Source organism: Boleophthalmus pectinirostris, unplaced genomic scaffold (genome assembly GCF_026225935.1).
Source record: "Boleophthalmus pectinirostris isolate CB_2022bp ecotype Guang Dong unplaced genomic scaffold, ASM2622593v1 HiC_scaffold_2, whole genome shotgun sequence".
NCBI lineage: Eukaryota > Metazoa > Chordata > Actinopteri > Gobiiformes > Gobiidae > Boleophthalmus > Boleophthalmus pectinirostris.
In genome coordinates this window covers 11,591,125-11,606,668 of record NW_026571152.1, presented here as the reverse complement: position 1 = coordinate 11,606,668, position 15,544 = coordinate 11,591,125, and the positions used below count along the sequence as shown (strand labels likewise).

Sequence of the window (15,544 nt, the reverse complement as noted above, 5' to 3'; positions counted from 1 at the left end):
TAGAGGGTAAGAAAAGAGAGAGGGGATGGAGAAAATGGAGAGAGGGAAAAGTGAGTAGGGAGGGAGAGGGGTAGGTAGTGGAGTAGAGGGGTAAAAAATAGGTTAGAGGTCAGTTAGAGGGAGGCCACAGGTAAAAGACGAGAGGGAGTAAGAGAAAAGGGGTTACGCAGAGAAGGAGAGGAGGAAGGGAAAGAAAACGAGGGTGAGGGAGGAGAGAGAGAGGGGGAGGGGGGGTTTCACCTGTGACTTAAGTGGCAAAACAAACAACATCTCACGTTTGTTGCAGAGCCATAGAAGACAAGAAGTACAAAAACACCACAAGAGTATTTATGGTTATTTATGGTTTATCTGAGTTCAGATAAAGTCCAGATTAAGTCGAACTTGAGTAACAGTGATTCTAACAGAGTAGTGCTTTCAGTTAGCTTCACATCCACAGACAATGTTGATGAGCTGCAAAGTGTCAATACATGCAGTAACAATGGGTCACCGTGCACTGCAGTCTGCCCCAGGGCGGTTGTGGCTCAAATACAGGTTAGGTTTGATAGTTTGTTTCTCATATTCTATGGCTGTAAACGAGTGCAGAATGTGAATGTGCGTAGTGAAAGAATTACATCTTTCCAGAGAGCGGCGCACAGCGGGAGGTGACTCAGGGCCTGTTGGTACAAACGCCGAACCTGAAACAGAGAAAGGGAAACAAAGGTAAAAATATACTACACGTGACAGGAGCAGACAGGAGCAGCATGAACAATGGAGAGATGTGGGCCCTGCAGATCATTTTAGTGGGAAAGGGGAAAATAGCGCCATCTGGTGAGCATCTAAAACAGCCCAAATCTCACCTCGGACTTCTCGTTGAGCTCCTTCTCTGCAGCGATGGCTCTGGAAAGACATTTGGATACACTCATAACATTATGACCACTGACAATGCAAGTCACTTTTACATACTACATCCTCAAACTGGAAATCCCAGCTTTACTCCAGATTTAGTCTGTTTTTTCTTCACAACATCCTGGAGTTATGTTTTGTTTCATTCACACATACTTAAAACAAGCTCTGCATATTTAGGCAGTTCTTCTCTCAAACCGTAAACACCTTCAGTATTTTCAGGCCAACAGAGAACTGGTTCCGCACCTAATCCCTAAAACGACTGACATGGTAATCTGAGCATTCGGGAACCAAAAAGTTGGTTCCCATTGGAAACCAGGTAAAACTTACTTTGTGACGACAAAGTACGTCAGCTGATTCACACGGTTCACACATGTTAAAATAAACAAACAAAGAAAATGTGTGTGTGGAATATGGTGGAAAAATGAAGTGACAGTGCAGTGGTCAGCGGAAGAGACCAAATATTTGCTGTATCTGTGTTCGCTCGGTGAGGTTACATCTTTGGATTGGGCGTTGCTGCTGCCCTCTCCACAGTAGATGTTGTAGCAGAGATTGGTGCAGATAAATAATAATTTGTATGAGTACAAATGCTCGCTGGTGTTTATGATAAGATCCATGATTGTTATTTTCCTCGCCGTGACATCTGGATTACTCAAACATGTGTGAATGAAACAAAACTCCAGGTCTGTTTTTGATGAGGTAACAACATTGTAACATGGTTTAAAGCTCACAAGGATAGGATTTTAGGACCTTTAAGGCTGATTTGTCTAATATAGTTGAGTATGATAGTTACATTTTCCAGTTGGCTAGACATTTGGGGGCGTGGCTGCTCAACATTCTGGACTGAAACTTCAGGTGCTGTAGGTTTCCCTCCTGCCACTCCTGATGCAGCAACCTGAAGTACACACATGGTTAGCACTCACACCTCACAGCAAGAGTTCACAGTATAATTCCCAGGCCTTTCTGTGCTTATAAAACTTCTGTTCTGAAATGCATGGGGTTCTACTAGTTTAAAGAGCCTTTTCCATGTATTTGTGCTATATATATATATATATATATATATATATATATATATATATATATATATATATATATATATATATATATATATATATATGTAGGTAGGTATATAAAGTTAAAATAAGTCTGTGGTGTACTGTCTGCATCTAAATAAAGTGTTTTTCTATCCAGGAAGTGCACTTAGCATATTAGTTATTGCCAACTTTACCATCTCTGCAAACTGGCCTCTGAAAGTTATAAAAACTCATCATGGTGAATAATTAGGATGATCTGAATATATAAGTTAAGTGCCAAATAACTTTGAACCACTGCAAACTGTTTAAAATGAATTATTTCAGGTTTTCACATTTTTTAAGACTTTACCTGAGGCCCAGCTCTGTGTTGCTGGGCATCGAGTACCGCAGCCGCTCCAGCACCAGTGCATGCTGGGAAGGAGGCAGGCAGCCTAGGTACAGAGACACCACCTGGACAAATGCAAACAGAAAACTGATTACATAAAACATTATAGGTTCATTATGAATACCGTATACAGAACCATAACATTCAGCTCTGGTTAAGATCCAGTTTAGAACTGCTTTAGAACTGCTTTAGAACTGCTTCAGTCCTGCATCAGTCCTGCATCAGTCCTGCATCAGTCCTGCATCAGTCCTGCATCAGTCCTGCATCAGTCCTGCATTAGTCCTGCATCAGTCCTGCATCAGTCCTGCATCAGTCCTGCATCAGTCCTGCATCAGTCCTGCATTAGTCCTGCATTAGTCCTGCATTAGTCCTGCATTAGTCCTGCATTAGTCCTGCATTAGTCCTGCATTAGTCCTAGTTTACACCGAGTTTATACCCGTTTCTTTTACCTGGTTGTGAAACTTGTAACAGCTCCAAAACTCAGCTGGGTTAAAGGGGACCTCCAGTCGTGAGGGGACGGTGCTCAAACACCTCAGAACCAGGTCTGAGAAGAGCTTAGATGAGCCACGGGTCTGTTGCTGAGAGCTCACGAACAACAGGTAACTATATGGAGAGAGAGGGAGAGAGGGGGAGAGGGGTAAGAGGAGGAATGGCAAACAGGAAAAGGGAGAGTGGAGAGAGGGAGGTGGAAAGAGGAGGGAGGGAGAGGAAAAAAGTGAGAGGGAAAATGAGTTGAGAGAGAGAGAGGGGGGATAAGAGTCCAGGAGAGGGTGGGGAGAGGGAGAAAGAGTAGATAGAGGGAATTGAGAGACATGGATAGAGAGGATGGGGAAGAGTAGAAAAAAGGAGGAAATATGAGGGGAGAGAAAGAGGGGTAGAAATGAGCGGAGAGAGAATGGTGAGAGACATAGAGCACATGTCAGGACAGAGTAGCCCACACTGGTGTCTGTATAAACACTAGATTAAAATGATTAAAAACTGAGTTTTGAGACTGACTCCATCCAGAGTCGGTGAAGCTCATCACGCTGCAGAGGAGCCCCTAGAGCGCGCTCAAACGCCTCCACTGTGTCCTCCAGAGAACTGTGCAGCCACTGCCACCGACTGAGGACAGAAGAGAGGGATCAGAGAACAAGAAGTGACACACATGTACAAGGGCACAAATGTTACAGGGGAGCAGAGTATAGATTTGACATTTGTCATTTAACATTTTTAACTGTTTTAAACAAAACATCTTTAACAGAGATTTAAGTGACCGTAGGAAAATTTGTACTGACCAGTGGAGCAGGTGCAGGTAGGGCATCTGAGTCCCCAGCTGCTCCTGGAGGTCCTTCTTAATGATGGGACCCTTTAATAACTCGTCACAGGAGAAGCCCAGAATGTGTCTAAACAAAATACAACAAAATGATTCACATTATATCAACACTATGGACATGGTTATGAACCTTAGAACTTGGTGGCAGGTAAAATCTTTGTATTAGTCTATTGATTTGACCAGATTATTTGTTTCGGTGCATGCACGTGCTCTGTCTGTGTATGACACACTCTGAGCCAGAACACTGCGCACATACATACACACAAAGATGCTGACAAGGAAACAATCCAACACTGTGAGTGTCCAGTAATCAAAGCATAGGGCCAACAAGATGCACTGGATGCATATAATGAAAGGAGGAGAGTTTAGTGCTCGTATTTGAGCGTGTCATCAGCATGTCATCAGTACGACTCCTCAGCTCTGACTACACTAAAACTTACTGATCCACTGGACCATTAAAGGTTGTTTCAAATTGTCAATGATAGCATTATAGAGATGCAGTAGCCTTGTAATTATGATGACCATAAAAAAGAGAATAAAAATTCATCAACTCTGGACGTGGTGGGGCTAAACATTTGCCAATAGATAACGACACTGCCTCGTTATCTGTTAGCTGACAGGCTGTCAATCAATCTCCCTACGTTTCTAGTGTAACTGACTTGCCTGCGCGCCACCGGTACGTGGTTTACGTACGCCTGTCACGCAGTCCACAGACGCAAGCTGCACAGACGCTGTTTACTCCACCAACGCAACAGTTCTTAGCGGCTTTTTTTTACCTATATCTTCCTCGCAGTTAGCACAAAGTTTGTTGCAAGACAAGAATCCAGGAGCAGTTAGCCGCAAAAGAAAGTCCGTTTTTGAGGTCGCTGAAAAGAAGAAGACAAGGGGAAAAGCAGCGAAGCCAAACTAAGGTGATTCTTGAAGATTCATTCCAGCGATGGCGCAACTGAAGCAGACACAGGGTCTAAAGACTGACGCATTGGTCGCCAATTTACTCCTGGACAGGTCACTTCTGCTTATTATGAAAACGTACTTTATTTCCAAGAGCTAGTCAAACGTTTTTCAGGACACGAAAGCGATATCCTATGTCTGAAAACGTAATTTTCAAGGCAAAGAAAGAGTCCGCTTGCTGCTGTGTGTTGTAGCTAGTTCATTCGCACTGAATCTCCGCGCACCTTCTCTGCACCCCTTTCCTGCTCCTGTCCCCGCTGCCCGATCCGCTCTTCCCCCTGCTCCTCACTTCTCCTGGCACGGAATCTCCGCGCACCACTCCCCTCTCCTCTCTCCTCTCCCTGCTCCGCTCTTCCCGCTGCTCCTCACTTCTCGTCTGCGCACAAAATGTCCACGCACCCGCTCCCCCCGCTCCTCACTTCTCCGCCTTGCCTAACCAACACTGCAGTTAGTTGTTTACAAGTCATGTGCAGCGCACCGGCTGTAAACAGACCTGTTTCTGGCGTAAGGAGGAGGCGTTTCTACGTAGGGAGCTGTAGGGGAGGGGGGGTGGTTTCACGCATGCGCAACATTTGAAAAAGGACAAACAGTCGCTGGATTTCTCGTTCCTTGGAAAATCCTCTATACAACCTTTAAGACTTTGTACTGTTGTACTTTGTGCTGTTAAAAAGCCCAATTTCAGTACATCTACAGATGGATTATTTATCACCACAGCCGATGTGCACGCAGCTGCAGTCCAGAAAGCACCGCTGTCTGTGTGGTGAACATGAAGTTGCAATGCTAACTAGCAATATTGACAGTGCACTAAAACAGTTTATCACTGTGTAATAAAATAAATTATGATGCTAAATGAACATTAGCGAGTGGGATATGACATAATGACCCGTATGCATTAAATGCGGGTGAGTGTGTAAATGCCGAGAAGAAACATGTCAAACTTCAGTAGCCGGACATCCACTCATACCTGATCAATACAACTAGCCCCGCCACTGAGAAAACATGAAATCTGCTGAAATCCTACAAGACACTGACATGATACCAGACAGGACAAGAGCTCTTTCTACAGGAAACTTGCACAGTAGAGCATGAAGTGATGTAGTCTGATAATCCCTTTATAATTTCACCTAGTGATAAAAGTACCGTAAAACATCGACGGGTTTCTTCTGACTGTCCTCTTCTTCACACAGGGACAAGATGAAGCCGCGAAACAGAGGAGCCAGGGCACTAGACTTCTCCTGATCACAAAAACATACAGAAGATTTAACTATGAACACTCTGAAACCCAACTGATTTAGACTTAATATGCCTCTCTCTGATCTGAATGGCCACCACCTAAACCCCAGCACCTAGAGCCAGTCATAGCTCTGTGCTAGTGCAGCCTCTGCAGCTCAGTGAGGGAAATCTGAGCTTTCATGTCCATATACTGTGAATGAGAAAAACTTGTATATGTCTTTATTTGCAGGTTAAGGGACTGGCAAACCAGATTCAGTTGTCAATGTAATACTTTACAAAAATATACATATTGTAAGAGCACAGGCTACATACAGTTCCTTTAAGATTGCATACAATGTTTGGATTTTCAAAATAAGACTTAAAACGACTATTCAATATGTTCCATGGTGGAGTCATACTGGTCATCCTTCAGTATGTCTGAGTTGTGTGTTACCTGAGCCATGAGGAACTTGCAGGAGTGGTAGAAGACCTCTGCGTTGTCTGGGCACTCAACGAGTGCATGTAGCCACATGCTAACAGCAGCGTTAGCATCTCCTTTAGCAATGTGTAGCTCGGCTAACGCATCACGGAGAACACAGGACTCAGGACAGCACTGGAGGAGTGCCTCACACAGAAGGATTCCCTCATCAAATCTAAACAAATCAAATCACGATATTCTAAAAATGCAGTCACAAATTCTCATAGAGGGCTGAGGTCTGTATAACTAACGAGTACCTAATTTTTCCCATATACCTGAGCAAAATGTGTCTTTCCCCAGTTCAACTTTATTGTATAAGCAGGTCTTGATGTCAAAATAAGTCCACATCTAATTATAAAGCGTTTTACAATCTGATAAAATGGTACCTGACAGTAAAACTCCACTCTGGTCTGTGAGAATGTAATTAGGATGCTTAGGATAAGGTAATTGAGGAATAACCACTGCAAACTGTTGCAAATGAACAACTGTGTTTTTCACCTTATGACTGTAAAAATCACTTTTTAAGGTGCTAGTGTGTCTCACCTGAGCAGGACTTTGTGCAGGTGCAGCAGGTTGGTGTGCAGAGGTAAACAGGCCACAGTCCTCTCACTCGGAGACAGAGAGTTATCAGAGCACTGAGCAATGCCATCTGAAATACACAATTAAAACAGTACGAAGTAGTAGATCATGTTTTACATTCAAGGTCAAAAATGTAATATAGTTTCAGATGGAGCATTTTTTCCTCAAACTCCCCTCTACTTGTACCATAGAATTTCTGATAAAATTGTAATTAGACATTCCCATACCTTGAAACATGGAGATGAGTCTGTCCAGGGGGGTGCAGATGTCCTCAGCTCCTCTCCAGGGCAGGAGGAAGCTCTCTCTACTGACCAGCCGAGAGGGCCCAGAATCAGCCGCATCATAGAGAGAAGAGGGCAGTCTTTGGAACTCCGACAGGTGGATGAAACAAAGCCAAAGCAGAGCACGGTCTCCAGGCGTCAACAGGTCCACCACACAATCTGATTTCAGTGAGACCTATAGGAGAGATGGGTAGGATTTGATTTTGTAAAACCAGATTGCAATTTGCAATTTCAGGGCTGGCTAAAATGTGAAATAGTCCTTGTTTAGTCCTGATTTCTAGTCTATCATGGTTCAGTTCTACCCTGCTTCAGATTTCTGTCCCATTTGTCCTGATTTAGTCTCAGTCTTGTTCTAATCCAATTCTGAGCCTAGTTTAGTCCCAGTCCCAGTGCACACCTGTAGTATGCTGAGAGCATTCTCCGTCCTCCCACTGAAACAGCTGAGCTGAACTCTATAGAGCAGAGCCTCAAGGATCTGAAAGGACAGTTTTTCTGACATTCCACAAGAGGGTGCCTCCGAGACCAGAAACTGCAGCAAACGCTCTGACACAGAGTCTTTCCCCTCAAAAGACCGCTCCAGAGACAAGTACTGAAGAGAGAGAGAGAAAAGAGATTTTAAAAGGTTTGAATCCAAGATTTAGATTTTAAGTTCTATGACCCATCTGTGTTCCAAGATACGAGGTAAACATGTTCAAATCAAATATAGCTTTTACTGATTTAATCTTTTACAAAAACATTGGGAGTAATGTCCAAGTTGTTTGTTATAATTTGGTGTAGAGTACACTCTGTTAAGATGTCCTCCAGTAACATCATTTTAGATTACATATTGTCCTTGTGACTGCTATATAGTTATTTTATAATTTGCACATTTTAAATTGCAATACTGAGCTAAAATTAGTTAATAAAAAAAACAAGTCTGGTGACTTTCTGGGTAGGAAAATTACGTCATCACAACAAAGTACTGCATGCGGTCGGCCCCCCCATGGATAGCTGCAGATCACACTAATAAAGAGTATATTGGTATATATTGGAAATGAAAGTAAGTACAGAGGAAATGAAAATGGGGGTAGGTCAGTGCAAAAAAATCTTGAATACAGGAGAATAAAGATTACTCAAACAAGCATGAATGACTCTACATAAATGTTGTTAAAATTCGACCTTGCATAATATCTCCCCTTTAAGCTCTTAATGTAAATACTGTAAAAATCTTCAGACGTCTAATAAATGCAGTCACGTTACATATTATATTACCTGAATCAGTGTGAACCAAAGATATATTGCCATTTTCTCAGCCATACTTACAGCCCACCAGACACAGTGGTCAGGGGCATGCTCCACAGCCATCTCACACATCTCCTGCACCTCGGCACGGCTCCCCCTTTTGGAGAACAGCGAGAGGTACTGGCTCCACACCTCAGGGTTGTCACAGTTATTCTCCAGAGCGCGAGAGAGCGTGTTCAGAGCTCCCTCTAGACATTCAGCAGGGGGACTGAGGACAGAAACAGACAATGTCACAGGGGAATTCACAATACATAGATTTCTAGATAATAAACAGATGATTTCTTTCATGTAATTAAATAAAGCCAGCCCGAGAACAGATACACTGTAAAAGCTCTTAGGGTCAAAATACCACCACTGTGTGCTGTCTCCATTTATCCAATTCAATGTGATAATTACAAAGCATTTTTAAAATCTAGTGTGGTCACCCAAACTCTGCTCTGGTCTCTGAAAGTTGTAAAAAGTACTCATAAACTCATTGCGGTGAATACTTATGTTTGGAATGCATAAGGTAAGTGAGGAATAACTTTGGACCACTTTGGGCCAGAGACAAGTTTACCAATCAGATTCATTGGTGAATGGGAATCAGGTGGAGACAACTACCTAAGACTATCTCAGACAGTTGTTTCTCTGTTATGGTTCAACATTAGAGCAAAAAAAAGTGTAACGAAAACCGTGGATTCTGAAACATGTTCATTACTCATGGTTCAATATCGGGCAATACAGTCATTGTCACAGCCATAATATAATAATTGTTCCTTTGTGTGGTGGTCAACTACATAGAATTACAACAGAATAAGCCCACATAACATGCATTATACTTATTTGCATTTAATTAGAGTTTGATCCTAGTTTAGACCTGGTTTAACCCCATTTCAGTCTAGGTGTAGGCATATTACATATAGACTGGTTTGTCTCTTACGTGTCTGTCTGGTTGAGGTACTTGAAGGCCAGTTTGATCCACAGCTGAGTGTCACAGGGACTTTCTAAAACGCTCGCCTCCAGGTTTGAAATATCATCTGTTTCACTGAAGAAGTAACGTCGATCCTCTGAAGTCACACACACGTCCGACGGACTCAGGTCAGTGCTGCCATCTGCTGGAGAGAGGGGAAGACAGAAGACTGGGATGATTGACTGGAAGGATAATTTTTTACAGTTTAAATATTAAATTTGTAAAATGTCACCTAGTTCTAAAGATAAATGATTTGGGTTAATAGTATCTGTTTTTACCTCCGCCAAGGAGGTTATGTTTTTGTCGGCGTTTGTTTGTTTGTTTGTTTGTTTGTTTGTTTGTCTGTTAGCAATATAACTCAAAAAGTTATGGACCGATTTCCGGTGATCCAGAAGGATTCTGGATCACTTTGAAATTTTAGTTAACATTGTGGTAAATGGGGCCAAAAATTTTGTTTCTCAATATCTCGGTTAATTATTGACCAAACCCCATGAAATTTGACTCAGGGATGGACAATGAGATCCTCTTTCATATTCCAAAGGCTGATCCGGATCTGATCCAGAAGACTGATTTTATCGCAATTTATATAAAAAATGGGGGTAGTCCTTGGCGGAGGTCTGCGCTCTCTGAGTGCTTTTCTAGTTTTCCCATGTTTTAGCATGTTAAACTGGCAAGAGGGTCATGTGAGGATTTCATTTTGCTTTGTGATAATTGTTTTGAGAACCAAAGCACGAAATTACATTGCATAATTACATAAACAACTTGGCCATCATGTCCAATGTTTTGTAAATCTGAATCTTGCATACTGTCTTATAGTTTAAATTTACCACTTTTTAAACAGTAAATGAGTAGCAGTACCGTATCTGCCCTGAGTGGTGGCCTCCTCTGGCTCCTCACTGTCACTGCTCTCCTCTGAGTCAACTGCAGACAGGAGGAGGGGCTTTGGTCTCCATTGCCTCAGGTCTTTAAATGTGGTGAATGGAGGAGCTGAAAATGACAAACAAAAACATGTCAAAACTATGAGAAAAAATCTTAGAAGGCTCTACACTGCACCCACAAATCTTTGGTCTTTCTTTAGTTTAAGAAGTTTAATTTATAAACTCACTGTGGCGTTTGCTCTCGTTGACTTTGCTCACCAGGAGGACGGCCTTCTGATCAATGCTCATTCGATTATTGGGACCAAAAAGCTTCTTTATGTACTTTTCTGTCAAAACAAACAGAAAAAAAAAGTTTTAATTTGCAAAGATTTCCCCATTAGTTGCTGCTCAGTCCTGGTCCAGCCCTGGTTCAAGGTAAGCAAATTTGTCCTAAGCATTTGACCAATCCTTCAGTGTCTCTCATAGACTAATATATAGATGCTAGCTGTGTTACAAATAGCTTCGAACTCTGGTTCCGATTCAATTTCTATTGAAAAATTGTGGTACCTCTCCCTGTAACTGCTGTTGTCAGACTCATAATTCCAACCTTAACGTGTTCATATTAACGTGCACCACATGATCCTGGAGTTTTTATTTAAATATTTTGCTTGTAAATCAAGATATGGCCATTAATAAAAGACCAGGGTGTAGCCCTGGTGCAGCCCTGATTCTTACCTGTAGAGGCACTGATGTCTTTGTCGGAGCTCTTCTCAGAGCAGCCGATCAGAGACAGGTCATAAGAGAGGACGTCCTGGAAGAGCTGACTCCCACTGAGGGTCACGTTCCTCATGTGCTGCCTGAAAACACACAGGAGATACACATTTAGAACCAAACCAAAGAAGTAATTTAATTAAGTGACAGGTGTCTTATATTGCTCACCATTTGCAGCCGTCGTCGTTGCAAGTTCCTGTTAAATCGAAGCGACAGAAGTGCTTTTTGGGGTCGATGGTGTTACTGTAGGTGACTGAGCTCAAAGACAGCTTCTCCTTTGTTCTGTAGTAAGGACTGAACCTGCAGGGGAAGTAATTTAACATCATTACTATTCTTGCATGATTAAGTATGGCATCATTAGCAGTACTTTCACAACTGTCAGAGATTTTGAATCATTCTTGCTCATGCGTAAAAAGCTGTTATTCATGTTTCCCTTTCAGAGACTGCCTGCAGTACCACAGAGTGGCCACTGAATGAATGGAGGGAGGTCACACTATAAAACTCACCTGTATGATTTGAAGACCAGTAGGGGGCTGTGATAGGGTCCATACGGAACAGGCCTCAAATCGGAAGCTCCTGATTGGGTGGAATTGACATCTAGCTCAAACGCAGCCACCTGAAGCAGAAAAAAAGACAAAATTTACAAAAGAAGTATTAATTTTAATGGTAGTTAACAAACATATGTAAGATATTGTGCACATACCAGATTGTAGCATTATTATTATCATTATTAAAATCCTTGGGATGCTTCAACACTTCCAGTCACATACAAACCACTTTATTATATTCACCTTTGACACAGGTGATGTTTGTAGATCCTGTCCTGTTTTCTCAAGCTCTGTCTGCAGCAGTTCTCCAAGCTGAGGCTGCTGCTGGTACCTCTTCTTCAGAGAATCCACATCTAATCCTGCAAAAACCTCTGCCTTTTCACTACAATTAGAACGACCTTTGGCTAGCTTAACCATGCTAGCACTAGTAGCATTAGCAGCAGCAGTATTGTCTTTAGCCGGCGTAGATGTTAGCTGCTCTAAATGGGGCTTTGTAAATGAGGTGGACTGGCGGAATGAATGTCGTCTCTGGCCTCTAGTCGCAGATGTTGGTGTATTTTCAGATTCCTCTGCTTCGTCCTCTGTGTCCAGCGTTAGTTTGTCTTGCGTTAAATCGTGTAGTGACGGCTGCGGTACAGAAAAGGGACTAGGGGGTGCTACTGCTGCTTCCTGTTGTGGTTGGTTTTGTGGTTCTCGTGGAGTGGATGCTTGAATGGGAGATTCAGATGGAGCTTCGATGGAGGTGGTCTTGTTGCGTAATGCCTGGGCTTCCTTCAGTTTTTTGATTTTGAGCGCGTACTCCGACTCGAGCTGCTGGAGGCGCTGTTTCTGGGCAATGAGTTCGGCAAAGTGACGCTCCTTTCCGTCTAGACGCTGAACCTTATTGGGCTGAAAAAAAAAAATGGACAGATTTAGCACCAAACTATAAACACTTATTTAGAAGTACCATTTTGGTAAATGTTTGTAACCTTATGTAATCTCAATAATTAGACTTGGGCTGCAAATTGTCCTCAAATTGCATCTTCTTCAAAGTTTAGGATTATACTAACTAATGCTAATGCCAATGTTAAAGCAACACTATGCAAGTTCAGAGGTACTATGACACCGAAGTGATTCCATGGAAATACGCAGTTAAAACCATACTCTGGAAAATTTTTTAGGGAGATATACAAGTTTAGTGGATGCAGTACAATTTTCCATGCATTGAAAATATGAAATATAAAAATGTTCTGTTTTTGGTAAAAAAGTCATGTGGTAGAGCTACGCCATATAGATATAACTTAAACCTCCATGCGTAATTAGAGCCTTAAAAGCTTTAAAAAACATTATACGGACATTATATAGTAAACTGTGGCCTGATTAGAGAAGTGTATCTGAAAATGCATTATATAAATAGTACAGTATAACCAGTATATTCTGACCATTGCCTGGTTGGATTCATGTTTCCTCTTGTTTCCTCTGGCTGCTGCACTCTGAGCCTGAGACAACTCCTGCTCCAACTTCACCTCCACAGACTTCTTCAGAGAGACTCTGTGCTCCACACGGTGCACCTGACAAAACAAACACACATATGAAACCTCCACACAACGCACCTGTCTGCACATCTGCAACCTCTCAAAAATAATGCAACCAAACATCAGGGACGTGACAATATCCAAATGTCATGGTACGGTATTTATGGCATTAATAACAGAATCGCAGTTATACAAGTTTTTCCTTCTTAAATGCCTTTACAATATTTTAAAAGTTATTCTGTTTGAATTCAGAGCACATGAAGAAATAATTTCTTATTTTTTCAGATGGTCTGAATTCAAATAGTGGAAAGAATCCTGGTTTATGTAGTTCCCTCTGTGATTTTAGCTGCTGCTCTAACAAACAAGGCATTTACGCAACACATACACACCTGTTCCTGCAGTTTCCTGAGTAGCGTCCTGTTAGCATTAGCGATCTTTTCGGAGGCCTGGAGCTGCTCTCTGAGTTTGGAGACTTTAGCCTCAGCCGCTCGCAGACTCTCTCTTTTCTTTAGCTCCTGTTGCAGCAGATGTCTGAGCACCGCTTCATCCTTCTTTAACAGTTCCCTGTGAACAGACACAACAGAAAGGGAGTAATCATTATAAAGCATTATATAGTGCTTTTCGAAAAGTCTAAGTTTACCATTTTCTGCATAATTGACACTCAACACTGATAAAAGCCCTTCTGAGCACACTCACTCACAAACAGGAAGGTCACGATAAATAGAATTCATTCAATAAATGATAGATGGAACAATCATTTTTCAGGGTCAGTATTCATTGGGGAGTTTTCCCTTGTACAAATGGGGAAATCTTTGTTATTTTTCTGTACTAAGTTGAGATTTGAGCTATAGAGGGTTAAATTATAAACTTCTATGACTCATTATAGATACAAACCAATTACTTCTTACTAGGCAGGATACGACACAACAGAATTTTTGTCTGTGGGTAGGGTTCAAAACTGGCAACCTTTGGATCGGTAGGTGAACACTCTAACTAGTCAGCTCAAACTAAACAATAGACAAAAAATTTGATTAATATCTTAATAGTTTCAAGTCATGACCACTGTAGTTTGAGTCACGTTCACATTGCACATTTTTGAGTATAAATGTCACTTATTCCTTGTGCTGATCCAAAAAGCAGATTACTTGTGGTATTAAACAGAAATATCTATGCATGTAATATGTAAAGTATATTTTTTAATACCAATTTTTGTTTGGCTTGTTTTAAGACTATCAGAGGCCTCAACATTCTCCTCTAACACGCAACAGTGCACTTTCCCATAGAAACCAACATTCCTCTTGTCCTCCCTTTCTCTTATCTATGTCAGAACGACCTCTGGATTCTTCTGTTCATAACACCAGCACCAAACTGGACCTGGCTGAGCTGCTCTCAGCTCCACAAGAGTTGCAAGATGGACACAATCAGTCATTTAGGCTTCTCTCGTGCCCTTTTTGAGAACTAATGTTCTGTCAGACACCCTCCCTGTGTCTGCAGTGAGTTTTATTCTCTGTAAAAGCTGGTAAGTCAGTATTTTAGACTTCTGCAAACAGGTTCTGTCAGATTTTGACTGTATTTACATAATAGAGAAAGTCTGAGAGAGATAGCTAAAATGACTAAAACATGCATGGATGACATCTTAAACCTCTGGCATGTTTTTGATGAGGGAACAGCGATTAAAATACCATCAGGTTTAGGGTAAAAAAAAAAATAAAAATTTAAATTGGCTGTCAAAATGATCACTGATCTGTCTTGACTGTAGAGCTGTAGGCCTTTAATCTTAGTCAACGAAAATGTTTATAAGCTGACTAATTATTTGGTTTAGAATATGAGTATTTATATGGGACAACAGCAGCAACAGCAGGATTTCTAGTGGATAAATTGAAAATTTGGAAAAGAATCATGGGTTTAATCTGCATTTTTTCCACTTCTGTGCAAGTGTAGTCTTGTGAATACAGTTTGGGTCAGATAAATAGAGTTATGGAATAGTTTTGAGAGCTTTTGCCACACTCTGTTTTTCGTCAACTAATTGATCAGCAGGACATGTCTTGGACCAAGAATTTCTTTAGTTGAATCCAGGCATACATTTTAGTCCTTTATTTTTCAGTTTTCTCTCAAATGTTATTACTCTTGGAGATGTTCATAATTGCTTTTCTTTGTCCATAACCTTCACACTGAAAATTCCCCTAAATAAACCCGATCTGACCTGTGTTTGTGGAGTTTGTGCTCTGCCTCTGTCAGCTGTTGTTCTGCCGAAGGTTTGGTCAAAGACTCCATCACAGAGTCTGAGAAAACCGGAGACGTAGAGCTCCACGAAGTCAACATCTTCTGCTTCTCTCGACTGCAAACAAAACACAACCCATGCATTGGAATGACAGAAGAGAGCTCTTGTGTTTTACATTGTTACAGTAAAGGCAGTGACAGCAATTGTTAACAAATGAAAGCATATACATCTGATGGTGGCAATGGCACTATTCAGACAATAATGACAATCCATCAGGAATTTGCTAAAA

At 41.6% G+C, this 15,544-nt stretch overlaps 1 protein-coding gene across 3 annotated transcripts in view; it reads right to left on the bottom strand.

Moving 5' to 3' along the window:
• The window catches only part of LOC110168305 (zinc finger C3H1 domain-containing protein), a 32,145-nt gene that overhangs the window by 2,135 nt on the left and 14,466 nt on the right, over positions 1-15,544 (bottom strand). Inside the window, exons 15-37 of one of the 3 annotated variants that reach the window (XM_055155310.1) lie at positions 15,238-15,372; positions 13,424-13,598; positions 12,942-13,070; positions 11,764-12,408; positions 11,479-11,588; positions 11,141-11,272; positions 10,937-11,058; positions 10,450-10,548; positions 10,203-10,331; positions 9,315-9,489; positions 8,417-8,603; positions 7,512-7,703; positions 7,061-7,289; positions 6,798-6,903; positions 6,231-6,429; positions 5,705-5,799; positions 3,576-3,683; positions 3,298-3,402; positions 2,751-2,904; positions 2,266-2,366; positions 1,676-1,777; positions 837-876; positions 612-674 (exon numbers count right to left, since the gene is read on the bottom strand). In XM_055155310.1, coding sequence (XP_055011285.1) covers positions 612-674; positions 837-876; positions 1,676-1,777; positions 2,266-2,366; positions 2,751-2,904; positions 3,298-3,402; positions 3,576-3,683; positions 5,705-5,799; positions 6,231-6,429; positions 6,798-6,903; positions 7,061-7,289; positions 7,512-7,703; positions 8,417-8,603; positions 9,315-9,489; positions 10,203-10,331; positions 10,450-10,548; positions 10,937-11,058; positions 11,141-11,272; positions 11,479-11,588; positions 11,764-12,408; positions 12,942-13,070; positions 13,424-13,598; positions 15,238-15,372 — 3,532 coding nt within the window. The remainder of the gene's footprint in view (positions 1-611; positions 675-836; positions 877-1,675; positions 1,778-2,265; positions 2,367-2,750; positions 2,905-3,297; positions 3,403-3,575; positions 3,684-5,704; positions 5,800-6,230; positions 6,430-6,797; positions 6,904-7,060; positions 7,290-7,511; positions 7,704-8,416; positions 8,604-9,314; positions 9,490-10,202; positions 10,332-10,449; positions 10,549-10,936; positions 11,059-11,140; positions 11,273-11,478; positions 11,589-11,763; positions 12,409-12,941; positions 13,071-13,423; positions 13,599-15,237; positions 15,373-15,544) is intronic. The other 2 variants (XM_055155311.1, XM_055155312.1) reach the window with 2 other exon arrangements.